Raw genomic sequence first — 27,011 nt, 5'->3', positions numbered from 1 at the left:
GGGGGGCGGGTGGGGGGGGGGGGGTGTTTTGGTTGAGGGTTTTTTGGAGGAGGGGCAAGGAGGTGGTGTTGGGTTTTGGTGGGTTGGGGAAATTGTTTGTTTGGTTTTTGTCTGGGTTTTAGTGCTTTTGTTGGTTTTGTTCTGTTGGTTTGGTTTGGGGTTTTGTTTGGTGTTTTGTGGTTTGGTTTGGGGGTGGTTTTTTTGGTTGTTGGGGTTTTAGGGTGGGGGGTTTTTTTTGGGGGTGGTATTTTTTTCAAGGACTTCAGCAGAATGAAAACCAGTACTGAAAGAAGGCTAGTTCCACCTTCACAGCCATCTTTTTCTCTGGAACTTATCACGGTGCCAAGGGAAGATGACAGACAGCAGAAATTCCATAGCATAGACCAGCACTCACTAATATACCATCCGCTTCAAGAAGCTTTGGTGGCAGGGACCCACCATAAAAGGATGCTGAGGACCACAGCAACACAACCTGAACAACCTTAGCCAGGTATCATCTTGCACAGCGTATAAAATAAGTCTTACATGAGTAATTAAAGCATTACATATTTGAAAAATGCTACATTTTCACATAATTTCCCCCATATGTGATTTAATGGAGGGAATTGTTCCTAATGAACCTAATTATTCCAGCCAGGCTATAGAGCCTGCTTCTCTCAGAATCATAGAATCATTTAAGTTGGAAAAGACCCTTAAGATCATCAATCCAACCATTAACCTAACACTACCAAGTCCACCAGAACTACTAAAAAGTACAAATAAAACAGAAAGGAGGACACAGTTATAAGAATAGGACAATATTTCTAGTACACACCTAAACTTGAGAAGAAATACCTCTTCTGTTGAGATGCATATAAACAGGTTCTGCCAAAACAAATGCACTTGATCTCCACAATAAACATACATCTCAGAGCTAATGGGTGAAAAGCTTGTTCTATTAATTAGTCCGATTTCTAAACATGGTCTTTTTAAAGTTTAAGGTACATGAACATCATATGAGGAAGCCAGACTCAAGAATTCTCAGAGTACTGCAGAAGGAAAAACAAAGTTAAATACTTACTTTTTGAAGGGTCCTAAAAGTCAACATCACTAAAAGCAGATATAATTTTAACCTCTGCAGAATACAGCAACTAGCTTCACTGTATTTCCACAAAATTCAAAACAAACATTTAAGAGGATATATTCAGAGGTATTTCAGCACTGAGCCCCTCTGCTAAAAGTGTTTTGCTTCAGGCCTAATCCTTCAATTTGACTTTATAAAACTAAGAAATAAATTAGAACTCATACATGGAACTCATACACAAGCTCTCAATTTAAATCTGCCTCTGGATTACCACTTAACAGCGACATACATGAAGTGCAAACAGTATTGATTTTTTATTTGAAAAACAGTCAAGTTAATATGAAGCATCCAGCCTCAACATAACATTCCACGCTCTGCAGGTAAGTGTTAGAAGAAAGCTCCCTGATCAAGGTAAGCCCATAGAAAAACATTCAGTCTAATCTTCTAAATCAAGTTTTAGACAATAATATTCCAGCTGAGACTGTGTCTAGCAAATTGCGTTTAAATGGCCCACAAAAATCCATTTAGTCTTTCACTTGCCAGAAGAGCAATGGGGGGTAGCAAAAACTCATGTGTTCTCAAGTTTCTAACTGTAATTGATTGATGGGGTAAAGAATTGCAGACAATGTCTGAGACTGGAAAAGAAGAGGCAGTGTGTATTCAAAGCTAAAGAAAGTTGTATCCTCAGAAGAGGAGACAGTGTGGAGGCATGAGCATGCATGCACACCCACAGTCTACCATGCTTCCTCCTGAGCCAAGCCGTAGCCAAACAAACAGTCTCTACAGCATACTCTGATTTACAGAGAGGACCAAACATCTATTTTTTGCCACTTGGCCTTCACTGAAGTATAGTGGTGGTAAAAGCCACAATGAGAGCAACTGGACTTCAGTTTCTGCACCAGTACAGCCTCACCTTTGCATCCCTCTCAGGTGTATCACTGGTATCTCACGTTTGAATTTAGGAAGTTGCATGGTCTACCAGCTACTGTCTGCATTCCTCTACACAACAGAAATGGAGTAGTAGTTACCTCTCCAATGCATCACTGAGTGAAGCTGGTTTGGCTAAGGATATTAACACATACTCTCTGTTTTTCACTGGTAGAGGATGCGCAGTTCACCAAGGGAATATTTAATAGCATGACAAGCATTTTGTCTCTGAAACATAAAATCTCCTTCCACAACTTACAGATGCTCATAATCCATAACGTGAGGAAGGGTACCATATATTGGCCATAACTGCATCTCCATCAAGAGATTTAACTGATGTTGCCTTAACAGCGTATCTAGGACTGGAACACCATATAAGCCATTTCAAGAAGCTTGTTACCCCTTTCTTGTACCCATCCTATAGAGAAACATCACAGCACTGAAACTTGACAAATATAGTGGTTGCAGTAGGCAAGACTAAGAGTGTGGTTCATTCGATTCTTCCAACTGATGGCAAGATAACACCTGCCGTCAGATACTTCCTGAGATGGTTTGGTCTTTCAAGCAAGAGTCCTGCTTGACACTTTTTGCAGTCCTTGGGAATCCATACCTGCCTAAGCAGTACTTTACATGACTGCTTCTCTGCTGTAGAGTACCACAGAGCCTGTAGCAATCAGTCCCACAGATTTTCTTTCTAGTTGTTTCAAGGCATTTCATTGATTGAACTTCAACAAGTGTTGTGTCAACTGTCTAACAGAAACAGAAGAGAAGACATGCTGTGCAGAACTGGAAAGAATTAGGTCTGTTTGCAAAGCTGGAAAACAGGAGCCATGAAAGGCCTTCAGCCTCAAGCACAAATTCTACACTCTTGTTGTGGTTTAACCACCCAGGACAACTCTTCACAGAGCTGGGCACTCAGGAATTCAGCTGCCAACAGAAATTCAAGGGATGCAAAGAAGCTGTCTGCAACTTGTTCAGTTAAGATCATTTCACATAACAATGAGGGTGAAGAGTTCACCTGCAGTGTTTCATAGTCCTTCGCACTCCATACCTAGGGCGCATACATCTCACCACACACATGTGGCTCATTCATAGGACAACATACAGTGCTATGAATTTACAATACAGGGCTAAAGCAAAAGGGCAGAGTTGGAGTGGTCTGTCCCTGTGATAAACCAGTCTCATGGTGAAGAGCAAGATACATTTACCAGTCTCTGGGGTGGGCAGGTACTACTGTATCATGGCAAGCAAATACTAGAGTATGGAGTGCTATAAAGGTAAATTTAACTAACAGTTATAAAATGTTATGTAAACACCCCTGTGAAAAGACATAACTGCCACTGCTTGTACAGCATCTAACACAACCAGGCTCCTGTTCTTAGCTGGTCCCTAGACACTACTCTATAACTGAACAGTATAAAAGCATTCAGTCTTGTAAGCACAGAACTCCACTTGTCTTGCTTGCAGAAGGCATGAGTCTTTCTGTTCCGCTGAATCCTCCTACAGCATAAGTGTACTGCACATGGGGAAAAGAGGCAGCATTAGTAAAAAATCCAGACACAGGGGTTAATAAATGTGCCTTCCAGTAACAGCACTGGTTTCAACAGTCCCTGTTTTTCCCCAACACCACTTCCATGTCTCTGCTTTCACTTGCCATCATGGAACTCTCATGCTTCCTGGTTATGACATTCAAAATATCTGCCAGATTATACAGGAATCAACATTAAGTCAGTTTAATATAACTGATCCACATTAGTAACTCCTCAGCAGAAAAACTTGGTAGGAAAGTAGCAGCAGCAGCACAGGCTGAGGAAAAGACTACTTCTGGTGTTGTCAAAATAAGTGTCAAATCACACTCTTCCAGGGCACAGAAAAACTAGGTTCACATCTGAAATCACCTCCAGATATGGAGTACACAACACCACCGCCCTGAACTCTTTCTGAATCTGCAGGAGAACTCATAAAAACATATCTTTACTACAGCATCTGCTGGCCTGCATTTAAGCCTCCCTCACTAATGAATTAATCAGCTGCAAACCAGTGGTGAAGATTTTGGGGTCAACATTGGTATTCACTGGCTCTACAATGGGCTAGATTAAGAACATAAATCTTAGATATTAGTAAAGGATTATTTTGCATTATCTGATTTGAAAATAAAGAAAAAAACATGCTTTACTGACTGAAATAAAACAGCAATTTAAAGCAATTGTTAAGTACTGACTTCAGAGTTTCCACTATTCCTCTGTGGTTTCTTTTTTTTTTTTTTCTCCCCAGCTGTCATATGGAGAAGTTAAAATGCTTTTATACAGTTCCTACATTTACTTTATGTCTTGGCAATTCACTTCCTTCAGGTACCTCAAAACTTTTGAATCTAAGGCTTAGAGAAACATGAAGTCCACTATTCCACTTAACTTTATTAATGATTTATTCATTTATTGTTAAATTTATTGCCTGGACTGAAAGCAGAGATTCTAAACCAGTATCTCTCATCATTCATAGGTGCCAGATCCTCATTCCTGATATGGGATTATGCATGCCTAACAATAAACTCTTGTGATTTATATGGTCATTTATTACTTGCATGAACTGCTTTTACTGTACAGATTCTACAGTCTTAGTCAGACTTGCCAAACTAGAACTATTCAAAGTCTATGATTTCTTTTAACCATAAGAAATAAAGCCAGACTGAGAGGAATCTGAGCTTGTAACTTAATTTGTAATGACAGAAGTGTAAGGAATCAGACTTATTATTTGATAATTACCAAGTACAACCGATTTATTATGAAAAAGATGAGCGGAAATGCTAGTTAAGGCACATAAATTTATTGTTTAAAAAAATACTTTCTGTTTACATCAATAAACTACATATATATTTAATGATTTCCTCTCAGCCTTCGAAGACACTCTTGTAAAAACTAGGGCCAATACACTTTCATTTAACAGAGCACATCTACTCACATATAAGGTGGCAGCAGGGAAGGATCAGCATTTCTCTGTTCATAGGCCAGTTAGTACAACATTGTATTAATACTGACACATAAGACACCTCCTTCCCCTAGACATTAAAAATCTAGTCCTGGATGATCACATACTCCAGTAACTGTAGGTGAGGTGTGTTGATCTAATTAAATCCTTGTCAGCTCTTTATGTCCACAGCTACGCTTTTGAAAACTTGGCAAAAACCCCTCACATTCTCATGGCATTGATAGTATGAAAATAAGAGGCTGAGATTTAACCTAGAATGTATGCCAAAAAGCTTCCATTAAGTATATTCTTCAAAATAAGTTCAAAATCGGATCACATCAAATCTTAAGTATAAAAGCCTTTGCTGAAAAAGTAGCATGCAAAATTACTCAAAACCCTCTTTTTTTGTTTTCCTGGAGAAGTATCCTAAACCCTTTGTCACAAGTTTAAATCAGAAACTACAGCAGGTAGGAGTGGAAACTGTATACAGGAAGAACTGGTTTTTAATTTCTAATACACAGAAGGAACAAGGAGGAGGGGTTCCTTTTCTGAAAATTGCTAGGATTATGCTGGGGGGCCTGACCTGGGTAATGAGTACCAGCTGCCTACCTTCACTGGTAGCTGCATTCTTCTGGGCTTTGGTGGGTGTGTGATCTGTACTTGAACTCACGTCGGATGAGATGCTTGAGCTGCCTTTGCCTGCAAAGGGAGAAAGAGGTGGAAAGGGTGGGAGGGAGAGAGAAAAAACATGAGTATCAACAGCGAAATAGAAAGAACTTCCATATCAGAACATGGAACCATTCCAGGAAGCTTTAAACTGAGTTTAAAGCAGCTGATGTTCATTTTGTACACACTAGGGTGGGAGTTAACTGCATTATAACTTACAGCATGTGTATCTCTACGTGTACTAAGGCTGCAAACAGCCTCCTGTGTCACAGGGACTCTCATTATGTATTTGCTAAGCTCCATTGTAAATGAAAAGTTTGTGATTAACAACATTAGGAGAACTTTCTTGATCAGTTTTCTCAAATACCTCTAACATAGATCAGCACAAATGCGCACTGACCCTCACCAGCATGAGGGGTTAAATTCAAAATGTGGTGAATGAGTTGACTTCTGTTTTATGTGTTCACATCATGTATTCAAGTCACTTGGTCATGTGAAAATGAAAGCAAGGTATCTGCTGTGTCCTCCTACACCATGCTCACTGCTTGATGTAATACAGAATTTTAAAACTAACTTCTACAGTTGCTGTTCTTCACCTTTCATTTTTTAACTGTAAATCAGAACCAATGGATGCTTCTTCTCATTTTCTTTAAGACCTTTTCCTGCATTTCCTACATCAATGCCCTCAGACCTATATGCGAGATGTCAAACCAGGTACAGGTTACCAACAGAAGAAATCCAAATACAACGAAAAAATTAACTGAGATAGTTACCACAGAAGAACAGAGGGGGCTAAAACAAACTACCTTTTTGTTTACCTGTGAGGATCTAAAAATGAGTCACTTCTGTTTCCCTTCGCTCACTCTACTCAATCTCAGTAACTACTAACTAGGAATACATTCTGCTCTGCAGCAGAAACCAGACCAACCACCCAATCAGCAATACGTGAGATAATTCTAGAGAGAGGAAAGGTAATGAATACTGTTACATTTTAAGAAGTTATCTATCCCCACAAACACTGCATCAGTGAAGCCTTTAAGAGCTATGTTAGGTTTTGAACCAAAATTAGGCTGTACGCAGAAAGCTAGCTGACACCATGTTTCTGTCACTCGAATAACCCTATAATCATAGGAATGTTAGCAAGAGACTTTTCTGATCTGTTATTTCAATCAAGCATTCCTTGGGGTTCTGGGTTACAGTATGCCTGGTTTCCATAACATTTAGATGTAAGGAGGAGGTCTGCTTTTTAAAGGTGCCACAACAGAACAAGGATTTAAGTTTTAATGGGAAACGACTGGAGAATGTGCAAACGTAGGTTGCTTCACAACCAAGGTACTGCCACTTAATCCGTCAGCCAGCCCTAGAGAATCACTCTCCACATAAAGTTGCTTAAGTTAACATGCTCAGATTTGAGAGATGATTGTGGAGTGAAAGGATATTAAAAAGGCCAGAAGGAAGTAAAAAATAAATGGCTAAGGCTAGTAGTTGGGTGGGGTGAAGAGGAAAAAAGTATACTTTCAGTGATTCACTAACTGCTTTTTACATTCCTTTATGAAGTTAAGCAAACCCAAGAAGCACTGCCTCTAGAATATCACTTCAATTGCTCAAGCTGTGACATGAGTTGGAGTAATGGACTGTGGTGGTCTTTCTAGAAATGACTGCCCCAAAATAGCTCTCCAGCTAAGGCAACCAGGGTTATAGTAGAAAAAAGGCAGATGAGAAAGAGAGAAGGATAAATGTAAAATGCTCTTTGCCAGGAAGAAGTCAGAGAACTTGAAACACCTGCAATAGCTGATAATCAAATCATTAATGACAAGAAAGGTATTTAGATGGTATTGCCACTACCAGCAACAACTCATGTAGCAAGCAGTGCAACTGCAGAAGCAGAAAACAAATTTCCAAGGAGTATCAGCACTCCTTAACAGATTAATAGAAAGAAAAAAACCCAACCAAAAAAAAAAAAAAAAAAAGAGACCAAGTGAAAAAAATTCTTTCCTCAAAGCAAATAAACAGGATTTCCTCTTTAAAAAAAAAAAAAAAAAAAAAATCTTTTTGGGGGGAAAGGAAGTCGGTGATACGAAACAACAGCAGAGTTGCTAGCTGGTCATCTGTGGCATAGGTTGTTTTCACATAGTTAATGCTTCCTGCAGCTACCTACCTCCCCTATTAACTTCAATAATCTATTTACACCATATACAAGCCAGCCTCCAAGAGCACAACAGAAATATTTTACCCAGTGTAGGGTGCTGATTACCAGTACATCCAAAAGCAACGTATTATTTACAACTGCACACTTCTGTAGAAACTGTGAAATGCCAGATACAGGTCTAGATACTTACCATTTATGAAACAAGCCTTCTTCCTCACTGTCTACTCTGAAACTCTCCATTTGAGGGGTGGGGGGCAGGGGGAGCAGGAGGTACATTGGAAATTTACTAGAAAAGTGTTTTAGACTAGCAGACACTACATCTATTCTTTTAGTGCAAAACAAAGCCATTCATTTCTAATAGGCTAGATTTGGCTACTGCAGACTCATGTACACACGCAAGAGCCAACACGTAAGAGTAAATATTCTCTAAACGACTTGGGTTTGATAACAGGAGAGAGTGCACCCTCAGCAAGTTCCCAGATGATACAAAATACGGAGGAATGGTTGACACACCAAGAGGTTTCTGCCATTCAGAGGAACCTAATCAGGCTGAGGAAAAGTGGGCTAACAAGAACCTCAGGAAGTTAGTTCAACAGAAGGAAATGCCAAGGTCTGCATCTGGGAAAGAATAACCCCATGCACCAGTGCATGCTGAGGACAAACCAGCTGGAAAGCATCATGACAGAGAAAGACCTGGCAATCCAGGTGGACACCAAGTTGAACATGAGCCAGCAATGGGCCTTTGTGACAAAGAAAGCCAACAGAACCATGGGCTGCATTAGGAGGAATATAGCCAGCAGGTTGAGGGAGTTGATCCTTGCCCACCTCTGCTCAGCACTGCTGAGACACACCTGAAATGCTGGGCCCAGTTCTGGGCTTCCCAGTACAGGATAGGTAGGGACATGCTGAAGAGATTCCAGAGGAGGGCCATGAAGATGAAGGGACTGGAGCATCTCTCTTAAGGCTGAGAGCTGTGACTGTTCCGCCTGGAGAAGAGAAAGCTCAGGGGGATCTTATCAATGTATATAAATACCTGAAGGAAGGGTGTGTAGAAGGGGGAGCCAGGCTCTTTTCAGTGGTGCCCAGTGACAGGACAAGAGGCAATGGGCACAAATCAAAGCATAAAAAATTACATTTAAACATAAAATATTTAGTTATTTTACTGTGACAATGGTCAAACACTGGAACAGGCTGCACAGAGAGGCTGTGGAGTCTCCATCCTTGGAGATACTCAAACCCCGAATGGACACAGCCATGAGCAGCCTGCTTTAGTTGACCCTGCTTTGAGCACTGAGGTTGAAACAGATGATCCAGGTCCCTTCATGCTTTGACAATGCTGTAATTTTGTAATTAAGGTGCCTCTGAGGGCAGCGTTTTGTAGACCTGTAAGCTGTGTTAATCATCCCAAGATTTCAGTGCTTCTAGGAAAAATTCATTATACAAATGCCTTTCCAACTGACTACACCAGGTTTTACCACACCTTCCTTTTATATCTTTAATAGTAGCAACTTAATAGTAAAGTACTAGATCTTATTATGCAACTCACTACAGACTTGTATATCCAACAAATATATACCCCAGATAGCTGCAAAAATAGCTCCCGAAGATGTTGCCTTTTTTTCCTTAGACGGCTTATCCTAATCAAGCTCTTTAAGAAAGATCTGCAGGCAACTGCACTGGCAATGAACACAGCAAAAGTAGTAGCCACCTTCTACAGTCCTTAACCTACACTAAGTTAAACATCCAAAACTAAACAGACATGAAAGAAAGTAGGCCTCCCATCTAGGGTTCATTCTCTGAAAACCACATCAAGAAGGGTCTGTAACAAATGAGCAACTTTTTGATAAAAATGTTTTAAGCAGAAGCTCTGTGTTAGAGGAGACACCATCTAGTCCTCAAGTCAGAAAACACCTGACTCGACAGAGAAGCCTTTTGCCATGCTATGTTTGATGCCCACATACTGCTTTCAGGAAGCATATTGCAAGGCAAAGGAAAGGCAAATTATGATTTAGTATATGGAACTGGTGCTGCCAAACATTAAGCAAGTAGCATGAATTCCCAGGCTTCACACTCACCTGAGCTCATCTGAGGCAGGGTTCTTCTGCAGTGCTTTTCTCGGGGCATTATCTGCCTAATATGCCATGTAAGTTCAAAGACTGCTGATTTCCCTAATGCCATAGGAAAACTTAAGGTGTAGTGTAACACCAGTCTCCAGAGATCAGTTCATCTCTTAAATTTAAAAAGCGCACTGAGAAAGTCATAGCAAGTAAATATAACCTGACGGGTTCTAGCACAATGACAACTAGAGGGACCAAACAGAGGGCAATATTGCAAAGACTACGGAAATAATGACTGTATTTGGTCCTTTGCTTAAAGCAAATTAAAGGCCTGCCAAATGCTTCCCTAGCATGACTTGCAATTGTCTAGAGTTTCCTTCATATATTCAACAGGTTCTTCATCTCGAAGCCAGAAGTTGCAATCCAAAAGAAAGCAAACTTCACTATGGTAGTAGGTAGATATGGCAGAAGGTGGCAATTTTCCTACAACACAACATAATTCACACCAGGAGTGAAGGTAGCATGGACTTCACCACACCGGCAAAGAATCACACAGCTACACAATTGCAATTCAAATCATGCCTCGGACCTGCTTCTGAAGAAGCAAGCGTACGGATATTTTTTTCCGCCTACTAGTGCCAAGGTCTTACAATAGTCATAGGAACAAGATTCCAGCCATCTAACCTAGTATGCTATTTCCTACACATTTTATTTTGATCCTACTGGAAAGAAAAATAGAATAAGGTAAACATATAACAGATACTTCCCCTGAACATCGTCTCTGCATCCAGCTCTTTGTAGCCCAAGGAATTTTTTTAGTCATAGATGTCTTCGTACTACTCAATAGTCCCATAGCCCTACTAAATCTACCTGGTCTCTTTTTGAGTCATGACTATTAAAATAATGTGTTCCATTTTCTTTTTATTACAGATGGCTATACTGACTAAAACATCAGGCTTGTTTGTTTTATAAAAGCATTTGCATCTTTGGTTTTGCTATCAGAACAGAATAAATACCTATATTAATAGAAGAGATGCTACGGACTATCCAATGAAACACTACTAGAAGGTTGTGCATGGAACTGGGTGGTCTTATTCTATATTTTAATATTGCTGCAAAAAAGCAATAGCTTTTCCCTGCTGCTTGTGTAGCTAGTTAGAATTTTTTTTTCAAAAGCATACTGATTAGCATGCCAAACATCTCTATCAATGTATTTCAGACTGTCAAAAACTTGCAGGACAGAAGTAAGACTAAACACACATGAGGCATCTTTGCCAAATGGAAGCATTTGATAAGCACTGGAAAGGAAACAGCACGAACCAGTGAAAAGAAAACTTTGGATTCTGCCAGTCACACTCACTGCTGAAAAGTGTCACAAGACATCACAAGTCAGTTAGGACAAAAGCAATGCAACTTAAGCTTACCCAGGAGAGTGCAGTCTATAACTGTTTGAGACTGAAGAAGCATTTTCTAGAAGCACACATGCAAAGCCTGTGCTATTACACACAGTGTTTCTGACTGTAGCTCTGTCACCTCTTCTGTTGCATTTTGTTATTTTCCTCATTGCTACTGCACATCCAGCCAGCATAAAGAGAGGCTGCTTGAATTATGTGATGCAAGTCATAAGATACACAAGGCTCATTGACCTATGTGACAGATGAAGGTGTGTCCTGGCAGTGAGTCCCTTTCACTCTGCTCTGAAATAGTTCTACTAGGGTTTTTTTCAGGATATTTGCTCTTGGATTCTGATGTATGGGCATTTTTGTGCCATATTTTACATGCCCTTCTAAGATCTCATACAAACAGGCTGACTATGCCACCCTGGAAAATAACAGCAGTATTACTCCTGACATCAAGTTTTAATCCAATGTCACCTGCCTTCAGCAGGCAGTAACAGCTACCCAAGGAGTTAAATGGACAGCAGGGCCAAATCCACCATTTGCCACGCTGAAGTGAAACATTAGAAAAAAATGCCAAAACAGAAAAACAAAGCACAATCATTCTGAAAAAAAAATGCAAAAAAGTAGTGAAGTCCAGAATAATAAGATCCATTAATCTTTTTAATTGTCCAAAAGCATTATATTGCCATGACCTTGATGTAGAGAAGTCTGAAAAATTTTACCTAAGTCATCAATTCTTATACAAATGACATTAGTCAAATTCAATTTCTCAACATGAAAGGGCATATGCATATGCATATGGTTTTCTACCAGAGGATCATTACTTTCTCTTCTATATCTTCAGACAAGATTTTTTTTAATCAAATATACGCCAACTACATCAAGAAGAGAACCAGAAGAAAACCCAATCCAAACCTCAAAGCATCAGAGATCATGCAAGAGGAAAGAAAAAAAATCTCTTTTCCTTCTCCTGTTTCCACAAGACACATTATGCTGGTCCAAGTCTCCAAAACCTCAAATGTATCTCTTTACAATCTGCACCTCCAGAGACCACAGACTCCTAGTACGTTTCTAAGTATCCTCATGGAAATCAGCATCCCGCTGCAATACTTAGGCTTTGAGGATATATGGCATCCTTTAAAGATGAAATATATCAATTCATTTATCCAAAGTAAAAAAGCAAAGTTGGACTACACACTTTGGACAATCTTTCTCCTTGTACTTTACATTTCTACCAATGGAAATTATATGTCATAAAACTGGCTTCCATTTAGTAACTCTTAACCGCTGAGCAAACTATCACTGATTTAACATTGAAGTTACCTACCTATGAGCATTGTCACTCATTGAACTGCTTGCAGGATGGGTTACATGGTAATTTACAAATCCACATTGTTCTTCTGCCCTAGAATCTTAGCAGGAGGGTTCTCAAGTGATTTTTTTTTTTCCCCCAAATCAAATTAAAACATAATGTGCCACCACAGCACACACACAGGCTCCAAATGTCATTCCACCCAACATTTGTCAGGATATGATAAAATAAACGGTAATCTCCACAAACTCCAACCCCAAGGAAAGGAAATAAACTGAATGTTTCACAGGAAGCATACTGAAGATTGAAGGGTTTGCAGATATGTGGTAGCACTGGCACTCCGGGACAATATTTCTTAAAACTTTCAAGAGTACAATCTCTACAGGCATTTTCATATTATTTTTTATTTTTAAATCATAACTCCAGCTTCCAGGATCGCTTAATTTGGCTGTGAAATTCAGCATAACTTAGTTATAAAATAGCATACTTATAATTCTGCAGCATTTCTGTAAGTTTTAAGCTACATTTCAACTCAGGCCACATAGGCCAACTTGGCCTTCATTGCTGTCCTTCCAGTCACTGCCTCCCTCCCCTGTTGAGCTATCACAGCGCACTACAAAGTCTCCCGCAAACGCTAACAGAACATAACTAGCATACTAAACTCTCTCTCGTAGGGAGTCAGTCACTTTACTCATTTTCAGTATCTGTAAGGAATTTTTCCTGGGTGCAGGTGCCCAGGTGTCGACCGTGGGGGGCTGCAGGGGTGGCCGCTCCTGTGAGGAGAGCGGGGGGCCTGCCCCGGGCCGGTTCCAGCCGAGCCCCTCAGCCTCGGGCGGACGCCTTGGAGTACAAACCCCTGAGAGACGGCCTCTGAGTACCGGCTTTTTTAGTCAGCGTTACAACAAGATTCACCAAGCCACTGCAAGGTGAAGCTGTAACACCGAGAGCAATAAGGATTGGTTTAATTCTGATGTAAATATGACTGAAGTTCTGTGGCTCGTAAGATACAATGATTTATCCACTGTACTGCGAAACGCTTGAAAAATTTATATAAAAATGCATGTGTGCGACTGAATTTTTCAGAACTGTTTAGCAGAATGATGTTTACTGCTAGCAAGGCAAGCCTATTTAGAAAGGCTGGATTAAAAATGTAAAGCTTAAGTAGATCGTTCGTATAGACACAGATTCTACCTGCTGTGCCGTGCTAGAAGCCTACTGGGTTTGTAGTTCTGACATCTTTGACTCGCATCTTGGTGCCAAATAACTGACTATGATTTCAGAACGGCTAAAGACTTTATTTAATGATGTCTTCAAGTGGACTAATCTAATCTAATGATTGAAAAGGGGCGGGGCACACGTTTTAGTTGTCTCAAGTAACATGTCTCACTCCTGTACCTTTGCCTCCCCCACATTAACAGGTGATGATACTGATCCCTTTCCCAGAGAAATTCAATACTCACTGATGAGGCTTCTTAACCAAGAACTGTAAATGAGACTGCTAAAGTCACCATCATTTTTGAAGATAGTACATCTCCGCTCATAAAAGCATTGCGCAATAGAGAGTGACGAACAGCACATACCACTGCTGAGTTTATAAAGAAGTAATAACGGATCATAAACTACTCTGGTACAAGGCCTCTCTTCGAAGCCTACTGAGCAGCCTGCATGCCAGAAGGTAATGCTAATTTGCAGCCAAACTTTGCACCCACTCCAAGTGTTAAGCTCTACATTTCAAACACTGGTAAGAGCCCATGAACAATTTAGTCTAGGAGGCAAATATTATCTAAGTAATGCTGCCTGAGAAGGAAAGAATGCAAGTACGTTTCTTACTTGAACTCAAAGTGAGAAAACAAGATGAGAAGTCTCTAACATCTTTTTATTACTTAACAGGACTAGCACGTCTCATGACTGAGTCTTAAAATACTACCTTTCACTGAAATGGCTTAGCCTGTACTCCAAAAGCGGTTCCTACGCTGTAGCCTTCTACTTTACCACAGAAACAGGGAAATAAAACTTTGCCCTTCCTACCAAATCTCAGATTTTTCTTAGAAACTGTTACATTCATTCAATATTGGGCTTTTCTTTACAAATTCTCTTCTGATCACCAGCATGTTTTAAGAGGGGCATTTACTCAAGATACGCTGTTCTAAAGTTTAGTTAGAAACAACGCTTCCTTAGTATATACTACCTAACCTTAAATCTACTATTTTAATCCAACAGCTGAAAATAATTATTAAACCAACACAAGAAATTAGTAAACACAATTGAGTCAGAACAAAACTAAATCCTTTTTTTTTGGCTTTATACAACCTCTGAGAATGTCACTTCATTGCCAAGTTCTCCACTAATGGTTGCTTCAAATTTGTTTTTCTCCAACTCCACTGTAATTTAAACAAAACTCTAATTCTTTATATTCAGAAAAGGCAATGGCTATTCAGTTCAATACCAACTATAAATTGGTAGAGACTTCATTTGCATGTTAACACATGAGACATGCCAGAGGTAGCCTGAGAGGATAAACTGTAGTACAGATTCTGAAGTGGCTGCAGAACCTACCGTTACACTGGAATGCATCATGCATTTGGTATAGGTCTGAATTTCATTAGATAGTAACCTACTATTCAGAAGACCAAAATCAAAACCACGAAATACATGTTTGTCTTCCACGATAATACTATTAACACTTAAAAATCTGTATTTAGATTTTCACAAACAACTAGTCCCAGTATTTGAACACAAAAGGTTAATATTAAACTTGCACTATCAATTTTACTGCTCATTTCACTTAAAGCACAAAAGTTACAATAGTCTCAATGAGAAATTTTCATCCATTTATTAGAACTGCATCCAATACATGCACTAAACCACAAAGTGCTATTACTGCTGCAGGAACAGACACGCTATGTTCACAGTCAAAAGTAGCTGTGAATGTTCTGGTATCAAGGCCCAGCTATCCTGCTTACAGCTTATAAGATGACATCAATGTCAAAGATGGAGTTGTAATCAGCATTAAAGATGTAACTACAGGGCATGCAGAACCTTTTCTTGAATATGGTGTTTAGACCCCAGTTATGCCTCATCTCTCCATCCAAAAGGAACTCTAAAAGCAAAGTTACCCAGTCAATCTGGCTGCACAACTCCACTTGCTCACCCCTGAGGAGGATCCACAGCAAGCCTTTGTCCCAGTCTGCTTCCCAGCTCTCAACCTGTTTTCAGTAGCTGACTTTTATCTCTTCTACTGAAATCTTACTACACACTTTGTTAACTTTGCCAGGCCTTTCCCTGGCTGGCTAAGCTTTCACCAGTTCCTGCTCTTAGCCTCCCTTGTGGACTTGGTTCTTTGCACAACTAGCTTGCAGAAAACCACTTGGGAAAGGCTGACAAGTGAAGGCAAATTCTCCAACTTAGCAAAACAAGCACAGCAGCAGCAGCACAGAGCATGAAGGCAATTGGTATGACACCTGTCAAGCTTGACTGAAGTCTAGATTTTTATAGAAGTCTTTCCACCCAAATAGGAGCTTCTGCACGTGTTTAAGTCGGGTAATAGATCTCCAAAACCTCTCCCATGGTATCTATTCCCACAGCCTACTTTTGATGTTATTATCTGAAATCCAACAAAGTTTGGGTACCATGCTGAAAATATTCACATAAAAGTTTCTACTAAGGTGTTTACTTTCCTGGTCTGATACTAAATTGGCACAAAAAAGGTATAGCGTAGATTGCAGATCTGATTAAAAAAAAAGTAATTTCTTCTTCCTCTATCTTAGTCCTGAGCTGGATCAGCGAACTAAACAGATTCTTCCTATAACTGCGTGACTGCTAAATCAGGTACAGTGGAAGCAGAAGGAACCCACAGCTGGAGGTGGCTGCTGCAGCAGTGCTGGGGGAGCAGCTCTTTTGGCATAGTACATAGTAACACCACAATAACAAGCTTCACAAGAGCCAACAAATTTTCAGTTTTAATGTTGACAGCTGGTTAAGTCAGAGTTAAGAGTAAAGAGGTGAGAAAGTGAAATACCTTTATCAAGACAGTGGACAAAGTACTCTGGTATCAACGTACGCTGTGAAAAGCAATGCAAAAATCTTTCACATGGCAATACAGATCGGAAAGCCTAAGATGACTTTGTAAGTAAAGAAGAACAAAGGAATCTGACAGCTAAGGAAAAACAGACAAGGATCACTTTACTCCTTTAGATAAGCACAGTCACTTCCAGCTTTTCTTCACTGATGGATACAGGGAGGGGGAGAGGGGGAAAGGGAAGTGGCTGACTCAAGGATGCAAGTAAAAGGAAACTTTAAAAAATTGTGGGATTATGAAAACTAAATAAAACAAATTTGTGAAAAAGACATACAGCAATACAAAGTGGTATCTTGAAGGCAACTAAAAAGAGATAATCTACACACTTGAGAAACACGTCTCTATTTTTTCTATTGACCATCAAGTTTGGCAAAGTTACAAGCCACATACTAGCAGGTTCAGAAACCAAAATCATCAGCACACATAACCAAATTAAAAACAAGAGCATGAAAGAAGCCATGCTTACAAAAGAAAACTGAATCAAACTAAGGCTTCGCACTGTACATTTTACAATCAACTCTGAATTTCACAGAACTCGGAGAAAAAGGAGGACGAAATCTAAAGAAGCTCTAACAATGCAGTAACCACCGATGTCTGGCAATGTTAGCAAGCAAAATAAAAGAAAAACCCCAACCAAAAAAAACCCCAAGTACCTGCCTGATTTTTTTTTTAAACAAATTTTTAACAGATCACTTCATTATAAATAGAAATAATTCCATTATTCCTATTGAAAACTCTTTGTAGTTTCAATTGCATAACTCAATCATCTTCTGGTCTTAACTCTGTACAGAGACTGTGCACACTAAAATTTGCTGCTGCAGTCACTGCTTGAACACTGGGAATAGATGCTTATCCAAAACACAGAGGCTCATCTATCCCCAGAATATGAGCAGGATAGTAATTCTCCACAGAAATAATGTAGCTTTCAGTGCCAATTCAGCATTTTTGTTTCTTCTGCAGCATTATCTATTTTGCAGCTGTCTTCCACATAAACCTTCCTTTCAGAGAACATGGAAACATGGCATGAAAAGTCTCAGAAGAGTTAAATATAAATGCATCAGTCACAAGACATTAGAATTTCCTCATCTATTTTAAGCATAGCATACTCCAAGGTATCCCAACAGACTAGCAACAAAAATTTGATAACGGACACTTATTAGCCTGCCCTACTACCTTCACCAAAGCCCTGTTACTTATAACTCACACAGGTATTCAGTGGGAGAAGGACACATTAAGGCAAAAATGAAAGTAGCTAAATATCTACCCTGTTGATTATTCAGTAATTAATTTTGAAATTTTTTTCATTCTTACTATTTAGTAGTATACATGCCACTGGCTTAAAAATTGTTTGGTTACAGTTTGAGGATAAAAAACCCCCACCCTTCTGAAGTATATCTGTGAAGCTCAGATTGAACTGAGTAATTCTGAAAGAATTTCAGAATGGCACTGCTTTCAAAACTGTTTTATCCAATATCTTTTTACAAAGACATGCTTCAGTCCTCTTTCTTTCCTGCAGTACAGACAAAAAATAATTCTGTTCTTGGGTATGACAACTCATACTTGTAGTATTCAGTATTAGCACCTCATTAGAGAAAAAAAATATTGAAACTAGGGCACATCTGCAACAGGAGTAAAGAGAGCAGGAACAACAGGACAGGATAGCCAGAGCCAAGACAAGCAGCTGGAAGAAGGGTAAGGACAGCAACTGCTTAACCTTAGTTTTGCACAGCCAGAGTACCTCTCCATTCAACTTTAACCAGCCTGGACTTCTTGCACTCAAGACAAAACCAGAAAAGATAATGAGAAGTAGATTAGGTCTGTAAAATCACAAGAGCCTTTGGCAAAGGTGTAAAATGAGTTGGCCCAGGATACTGGAAGCCAAAGGGGTTAGCCACATTTACATACAGTGGGTATGTTGGTGACCATTACACATGACAGTCCAAACGATCTCTTGCTCAGGATGTTCTTGTCCAGATGGTTCCTCAGAAGCAAAAAGCATACCAGGGGAAAGTCACTACTGTTACGACCTGGAGGACAGTTAGCCCTGTCTGTCCATGTCCGCTCCCTCTCCCCTTGAGCCTCCCCCCACCCGCCCACAGCCCAGGACCCCATTTCAGCCCCCCCCAGGGCCATCACTCCCTGCCTCAGCAATGCTACAGCAGGGCTGGTCTCCAGCTGCCCACCACCCTGCTCTGCATCACACTGATTCTTGCAATGGTCATTTATTCATGCTAAGTGTCTTCCTTTGACCCAACTCGTCACCTGTACAGAAGGAGGGACAGAGGAGGACACGATGCTTGCATTAATATTCTGTCATTTGACACCAGATCCTCACCACCACGCTTACCACAATGTCATGTGAGCACCCTGAAGCACTCGGTGTAACCTCAGTACAGATCCTACTTTAACATATAGGTTTTAATTAAGTGGTACTGGTAAAAACTAACAGAAGCCACACCAAAGAAATATGAAAAAAAATTTATCTAAAACGATGCAACAGAAAACATTGTTAAGCTTTGTAATAACTGAGGGAGTTGTAAAAGTTCAGAAAGGGCATATAAAGTGGTACAATTGCCTATGGCAATGTAACAGCAATGATTACAGAAGAAACAGTTCATTATCTCAAAAAAAAAAAAAAGCATCAAGAATTGGGTTGGTAACATGGGAATGAAACTAGAAATCCAAACAGGGCTGTCAACTGGTCTGAGGCTAATGGAAAACACAGACCAGGCTCTGTGGTCAACAGGCTAAGGTCCAAGCACACTATCTATGAGCTCCTTCTGGTTCTCTCCTTGCATAAACTTCCACTCAATTATTCATTTTAATGGTTTTTGCATCATCCTAAAACCAACTACGCTACCTATGCAATGCAGTGCAGGGAAATGGCCCAACTGGCTCTACTTAAGGGTTAGCACCTTATTCCTAGTGACTCTGAAAGATGTGACCTGATGAACAAAATGAAATTAAGCAGAGTCCAGAAGAGCAGCCTTTATGGCAGACCTGTTAGGCCAGAGTATCCAAACATAAGTGAATACTTTTGTCTTTAAACAAAATACAGCTCAACTTCTTCCAGTTCTTTCAGCCTCTCTGGTTAGCTTCATTTTGCTGAAAGCAGTCATCACTGCTAACTCGTTCCTGTGAGAACTACTTCAACTCCTTGACCACAATCTGTCTGACAAGAAACATTCTCAAAGTGACTTTCAAGTGTGGAGTTAAAGATGTCTCACAATTTAGCCATTTGGGATTTATTCTGCATCTTCCTGCATTTGCTCCAACCTGTCTGATGATTTCTAGCAACTAAGTTCACTAGAATTTAGAGCCGTGTTAGTAAGTTTTTGCTAGCAGACAGAGCAAGTCTGGACTGTTGTACGCAGAAGTAGAGCATGGAGCAGAGAAGTTATGTCCTGGGAATTGATGACAGTTGTGCATTTCCTCCCACTCCCTCCTTTTTGAAAAGTCTTGTCTAGTGCTATTTGGCACCTTTCGTACCTAAGCACCTCCTTAACTAGCAAACATCTACTTTTGTACTTGCAGGCAATATCAAGCTGCATTTAATTTCCATGGAAGCATATGGTTTACGCGAGCCAGAGGGAAACACCTGCATCTCTCCAGTCGTGGTATGCCCATGGCTGCATATCAGATCAAAACATAGCTGATGTCAAAGAGACACAGGTGCAGGAAGCTTGCTCCAATGCTCATTTCCACAATATCCTTTTAAAAGGACAGCTTATCCTTTGCTAACTACACTTAGGAGAGCTGCTAACTGCTCATATGATTTTTTTTTTCAACATATGTTTTAACTAAATGCCACTATAAAATTACAGTTTGAGAAATACTGCATGCCATGCCAAGAACCTGACTTACTCCTCTTAAAATCTAGTTGTCATAGTACAGATGGTTTCTGAAGACAAGGAGCAATACTGCTTGTCCAACCCAGTTTGAGATAAATCAGCAAAACTTCTTTCTCCACTATGCTATTCAGTGCTACATTTGGAGGAAAGTCTATCAGCTAAACTACTGCTCTAAGACAGAAAGGGCCTTCAGAAGGTTTTAAGATACTAATGAACTGGTAGAAGACTATGTAGTGCAAAATCTAATTGAACTGAAATATGAAAATAATTCCATGTATCAGAGAATAATTGCCAATAGGATACATATTAATACTGAAACACAAGCACTCATCTACTAAATCTGACTTCTCCAAAACTATACAACATACTGAAACTAATACTGAAGCAGCAATTTCTCACTTAAACATTATCTGAGTATTTCCTTGCGTACTCCTTACCTTCATTAAAGGAAATCTGAGGCTAACATTTTTCTAAACATAGGCACAAGCCCTACAGCGGCAGGAAGACCAGCGCAGTCCTACACCAGCCTGGAACAATCAAGCCCCCTAACTCTGTCCAGGGAGCACAGCGAGTACCCAAACCAGGTCCCAGCGCAGCAGCAGCCTGTGTTCAATTACCCTCCCTTCAGCTATTGCCTCACCTGCGCCGGTGGTAAGCAATACTTGCAACACAAATGGAGCAGGTCACATTCTTGCACGGTATGTGCCTCAGTGGAAAAATCTCCTTATGTTAGCTCAAGCCAGCTCCAGAGGCATTTTAAACCAAACAGGTTGATTTTTCCACTTGTGCCAATAATTGCACGTTCATCTTTAAATGTGCTACCAGAGGACCTGAGAGAAGGTGAGAATGCTTTAGATCATCACACCTGGTTTTCCACTATTTGTCATAGCCTTTGTCAAAAGAAGCAGCAAACTTTATTAGATGTTACTTCCTCAAAACATAAGCAGTGACAGTCTGTAGGGGAAGGAAGGAAGAAGTGAAGAATAAAAAAAAAAAACTTATCCTATGTCAGAAAACAAGTAGGACTATATGTAAAATGTTGGTTAGCAGAGGTGAGGCGATATAAACAATATTTTCTAAAAAGCCTCCTGTGCTTCCAACAGTGTGGAACAGATGTCTGTACTAATGAAATGATACTACACCTCTGAAATAAAAATCAAAATCTACCAAAGGGGAGTTGTCTTAGGAAAATAACTAAGTTTTAGACAGTAGAACACCGTTTCTTTTCTAGAAAGATTCCTGCTGCAACTGATCAGCATGGCACAACTAGTAATTCATAGTTAAACCAAAGAATAAATGCTATTTCAACATCCATACTGACTTGAAAACTCAGTAAGGGACTTCATTTCTGCATATAAATGCACACAAACAGATGCCTACAATCAAGAAGTGTAATAGTGTTTCCATTTTTAAGATCACTTCAGAAATGGAAGTTGTACAAAGCAACAACTGCGCCAGTTTTACTACTTTGAAATTCATGATTTGTATTTCAGATGTCAGTGAACACCTCACAGCAAGCTCTCTCGCTGGTTAATTAAGATGTGACACTCTTTGACTTTTTCCTTTGCAATACAGCACATTTTTTGTTGAAGTGAAAAACAGTCTAATTTGAGCTCCAGTAGTAAAATCCAACCTTAGAAAGCATCACCATAACATCTGAAGCTGTAGACAGAGGCATCTGTTAATTACAAACATCTTTAGTAAATAAGTCCACTCACAAGTGGCCGAATACATTTTGAATCTAATATCTAAAGCATTTAAAAATACATATAGCTATTGAAGATCCATTGCCAAAGTGGTTTTGGCACACAAAGGAAGAGATGGATACTGAGCATGCGTCCACTGGACTGGGCCAGACAGAAAGGTTGATCCGACTCCGAGCTCTGGCTGACAATGCCAGACAGCAGACACCTTTTTGGCACAGTTATCACATCTGACACTGAAGAAAAGCACACCTCTCTCAGAAAGGACTACTATCATGCCCTTGTCATTTTCTCTTACCTTAAAACCATGTAACAACCATTAGCAAATACCTGTTTGAAAAGGAACCTTTTTTGAGGAATCTATTACGTAAAGCTTGATCTGTCACTGGGGTGACCTTTCTCTATGTAAAGCTCTCCCTGTTTCAGAATGATAAATCTCAGCCTCAGCTTTCATTACCCCAACTCCACTGGCTTACAACAGTGCAGAATAACCTTTCTTAAGCATTTTGGCAGTCTCCCTTTCCAAAATAGGCACCACTGATAAAAAAACGTCTTACAGCATTGCATTCACTGTTCACTTTAAAAAAATCAAACACAATTAAAACTATCCCCAGGCATGACCTCACACAAGGGAGGTGCAACTGGTTGATTCAGACTTATTCATGGTTTACTGTACCCATCCTGCCTGTTGGTCAACTGAAACAAAGTCAGCTGAAACAAACCAGCCAAACAGCTCTTCCTTCACAGCCTTCAATTCCACCTACTCCCTAGTGACATCCACAGGCACGTTCCCAAAGCGCCCTTCAAGCTATGAAATCTCTTTAAAGCTACCTCCCCTTTCGAGTCTCTCAGCTGAAGTTCTCTGTGACTTAACCAGTCTGCCAGTAGGTAGGCAAGTATCTATCAAGCCAACTAGTATTAAATACTATTTGTTTGCTTAAATCTGTCTTTCTATATGCATCTGACCCATTCAACACACAAAACAACAAACTCTGGAGGACTGGAATTTTATTCCATTGCTGCAGTCCAGCAGGAGGAACAACCAACCCCACCAACATTGGTTTCAATTCTGGAAGTGTCCAGGGAAAGCTTTTTCTCCTATTGGTGGCAAGGGCAAGCAGTTAATCTAGTTTTCACTGAAAAGAACAGCAGAGAATAAAAACTTCTCTGCAAGTTGATCAAGTACCCACCACAGTGGGTAAAACAAACTGCCGAGTGACATATAACAGGATCCCTGCAAAGGAATGCAGGGTCATGACACACACTATCTTCCACAATGATTTATTCCTTTAAAAAAGCTGTAAAAATCAGGGGATAAAGTAGGTGGTCACGTCACCCTCTTCATCTAACAAGTCTGCACTGATACAGCGCACTGAACTAGACTGATTTTCATGACAGCATTGTCAAAATCTACAAAAGTATCGGTAACTGATGGATGACTGAGCTGTGTGCTTGCACATGGCTACTTACTACTTCTCCTGCACAGGCAGGAGGAAGAGATTTAGTTCACTGAAAACTTTACATTACTGCAGATGAGTTTGTTTGCTTCCCATCTGTTCATCCCCTTTTGGTCTCTGTTCAAACTGGAAGATCACCCTCCGGAGAGCACTACCCCAGGGTGCATGAGGTTTCTGATTAACACCGACTGCTCAGAGTTTGCCTGTGGAGAATGTTTTAATTACATCATGCTGGAATTTGACAAGAGTCCTGGCATTTAATTAAACAGCCATTTTTTGAAGCAAAGCCCACAGTAGGGCAGACCAAGAGACACGGAAGCCTGATGATGTGCCTCATAGCAGCTCTTTCCCTATGGCCCAGTACCGACTTTGTGAGCAGTCCTGTTCTACCAGGAATGCAACATTTCAGATCACTGGGTACCTAAAATCAGGCTAAAGGGGGTGGCCAACACCCAGGTGTACAAACGCCACTCACGTTCTCCAAGAACAGTGAAAACCATAGTTGACTGACTTCAGGCAGATTCAAGCTGTATAGCCAGTATTAGGAAAAGACAGTCTAGGTCCTTCCAAATGGCCTTCTCCTGTGAGAAAAGGTCCACAGAGCAGCCATGCCACCACATTTCCCTAGACACTTACAAATGTAAGGCCCAACAGGAAGATAACAAAATAGCAGACATGACTGTTGGGATTTTTTTAGGTGCTTTTACCTAGAAGGTGACTTTTCCCCCACATTACGGAGAAAGGCCAGCACCATGGTAACAGTTTAAAGACCTCTTGTTTTAACATAGAATCTCTACCCCTGCTTCCAGGTCTGAAAGATAATTTGATAACTTCATTCCTGTGATCAAGCATTACAACTTCTAGTTTCAGCCTTTTTGTTTTGGTTTGGTTTTTTTCCCTGTGACTGATTTATATCCCCCTGAACATTTGTAGAGGAACCAAGGATGACTCCCCAGAAGCATGCAGAGAGCAAGCACATCCGCCCAGAACATCTGTTCTACCTCTGGGAGACAAGACCCGTTTCTAGTTTCACAGTCCTGAACACAGCAGTCTTAAAGGAAGTGTACATGGAAGGTAGAGTTCCCACTTTCTCCAAGCACTCTAAGAGCTATTTCCTACAGATGTTCTGGTTTAAATCAATATTGCCATTCTGGTCCTCTAAATAGGATCTTTTACACAGGTTGTAGTATTCTTTTATTGAAAATACTTTCCCTGATGTACAGTAGCCTTTCCAGCTATATGCTATGCCATGCTGACAATCCACAGTCAGTTTAGACTTAAGCAATACACTCTTGATCCCTCTCCTCAGCTGCCTCCAATCAACAAGATGCCGACTAAAAATTTTACACTAGTGATCTCCTCTCTGCACTACTCAGCATTTTGCACCACCAAGCTCATGCCATTTCTACTTTTACCACTTCACAAAGTTCTGTCACTGTACTGTTATAGTCCTTTTGCAATAGGGATGTTTCCCATCATTATTCACAAATTGCTGGAGCTCATCTAGTTCAAAGTCAATAATGAAAATATTAGTCAAGACAGGTCTGAGGGAACAGCACTAGCAACATCTCCATTGCGGTAACTCCCTCTTGAAAACACCTTACTATACTCTTCACATCAGCCAAGCTTTTATTCACTCAAAAGACAAGTCTCATTTCAATTCCCACTTTTTCCCCAACAGGAAGCTGTATCAGAGGATTTAATTAAATCTACGCAGGCAAGGCTAACGCAGTAGATGTAATCAACTGTCTTACATTTCAACTAGAAACCCACCTTTGCCAAGATAGCATCTCTTGTCCGAGTTCACATTTAATTCTTGTGCTTAATCTCTCACTTTCAAAAATGCACAGAATTGAAGAAGGCAAAAATCAGGACAACTACCTGAATCAATTTTTTCCCATTGAGTACTTTATTTCTCCCTTCTCCACTCAAATCACCACCATCTGCTCCCTAAACTGAGAGGCCACCAGAAAACTGCTGCTGTACAGTTTTGTTTTCTTTGCAGTTGTTACCCTACAGTGAAGAGATCTTTGGCCCTCTACAGCAAAGGATTACCAGCCCAGGCAGGAAGGGCATTCTGAAAGAGGGCCGAAGGGTTACACAGACAAACTGTGTGCATTTTGTTTCCCTAAGCCCTTGAAAGGCCTGTGACAGGCAAGATTTGCACAGGCTGGCCTCACTTGAGAAAATTGGGAATACAATGGCAGTAGCACTTGCATGCTCAGGGCTAATGCCTCGTCCCAGGAGACAGGTTTGCAAGGACTACTGGTGTTAGGGAAAAAGGACACGAGGCAGCAAATAGCTGCAGTGACCCTGCAAGTACTGGACAGTAGAAAAAACAGTGTGCTTCACAAGACGCGCTCCCTTTCCGAAGTAAGCATCAAACATAAGCAACCTAAGGCAGAGCTTCCTTTCATTAAGGAACTAAACTGGATGTAGGTTTGGTTTTGATATAGTTTTACACTAAAATTCAGCTTGACAAAAAGAAAAGTTTGAAAACATAACCCAGCAGCATCATGTTCAACATAATGACAACCATTACCACAAGCATTACAAAAACATTACTTTCCTATCTGTGAAATGTCAATCATTAAACTTTCTTTGATGGCATTTGGAGAAAAAAAAGGAAGAGTAAGGCACCAAATATGAGACAGGTCCATTCAAAGGTCTCCCCTCCCTTTACCAAACTTCTTTCAATCCAATCTAAAAAAAAAAAAAAAAAAAAAGTGTAACAGTTGCCACCAAGAGCACAAGGTCAAGTGAAAACTCATGGAGCTTTCTTATAGTCAAACCCCATAAAAATAAACTTCTAAATTGAAAGCTAAAGCACCCACAAAAAACATCAACAACAACAAAACCCCACAAACCAACCAATAACATCATAATTCCTGCAGCTAAAATAATTGAAATGCTATGACAGTCAAGCCACTTGCTTTAAGTCTAACCATGTTTTCAAGAATACCTGATCTTGGTATACAAACACTGTAGTGCTCCAAATGTATGAAAAACTTTGTATGTTTGGCCATGAGAACTCATTAAATTGAGCAGTTTCCAGATGAAGTACCTTACAGGGAAGATGTGAGGTTACACTGTCTTTATAAGCACATTACATGTTCAAACAAAAATTTATGGGAATGGGAACCTTTTAAAAAGTTTCTCTGCTGTATACAATAGCTGCAGCATGGTATTTTGAGTTGTTCTCGTGCCAAGATTGGATTTCTATAGGACACAGTAGCAAACACTAAATTTCAAATTTAATCCCATATGACGCATCAGATTTTGAGTTGTTGTATAGTCATTTTAACTCTGAAGAGACAGACATTTTTAAAAAATGAAGGCTAAAATTCTCCACAAAAATCCAACTACCTAAAGGCTGTCAAAATT

General features: G+C 40.1%; 1 protein-coding gene across 1 annotated transcript in view; it reads right to left on the bottom strand.

Annotated features, from left to right (window-relative positions):
- The window catches only part of FBXL7 (F-box and leucine-rich repeat protein 7), a 189,440-nt gene that overhangs the window by 138,380 nt on the left and 24,049 nt on the right, over positions 1-27,011 (bottom strand). The window contains exon 2 of the mRNA XM_010571457.1: positions 5,564-5,653. Within this exon, the coding sequence (XP_010569759.1) occupies positions 5,564-5,653 (90 nt within the window). The remainder of the gene's footprint in view (positions 1-5,563; positions 5,654-27,011) is intronic.

This window comes from Haliaeetus leucocephalus, unplaced genomic scaffold (assembly GCF_000737465.1).
Source record: "Haliaeetus leucocephalus isolate CR32 unplaced genomic scaffold, Haliaeetus_leucocephalus-4.0 Scaffold328, whole genome shotgun sequence".
NCBI classification, from domain to species: Eukaryota; Metazoa; Chordata; class Aves; order Accipitriformes; family Accipitridae; genus Haliaeetus; species Haliaeetus leucocephalus.
This window is presented reverse-complemented; position numbering and strand designations above follow the sequence as displayed.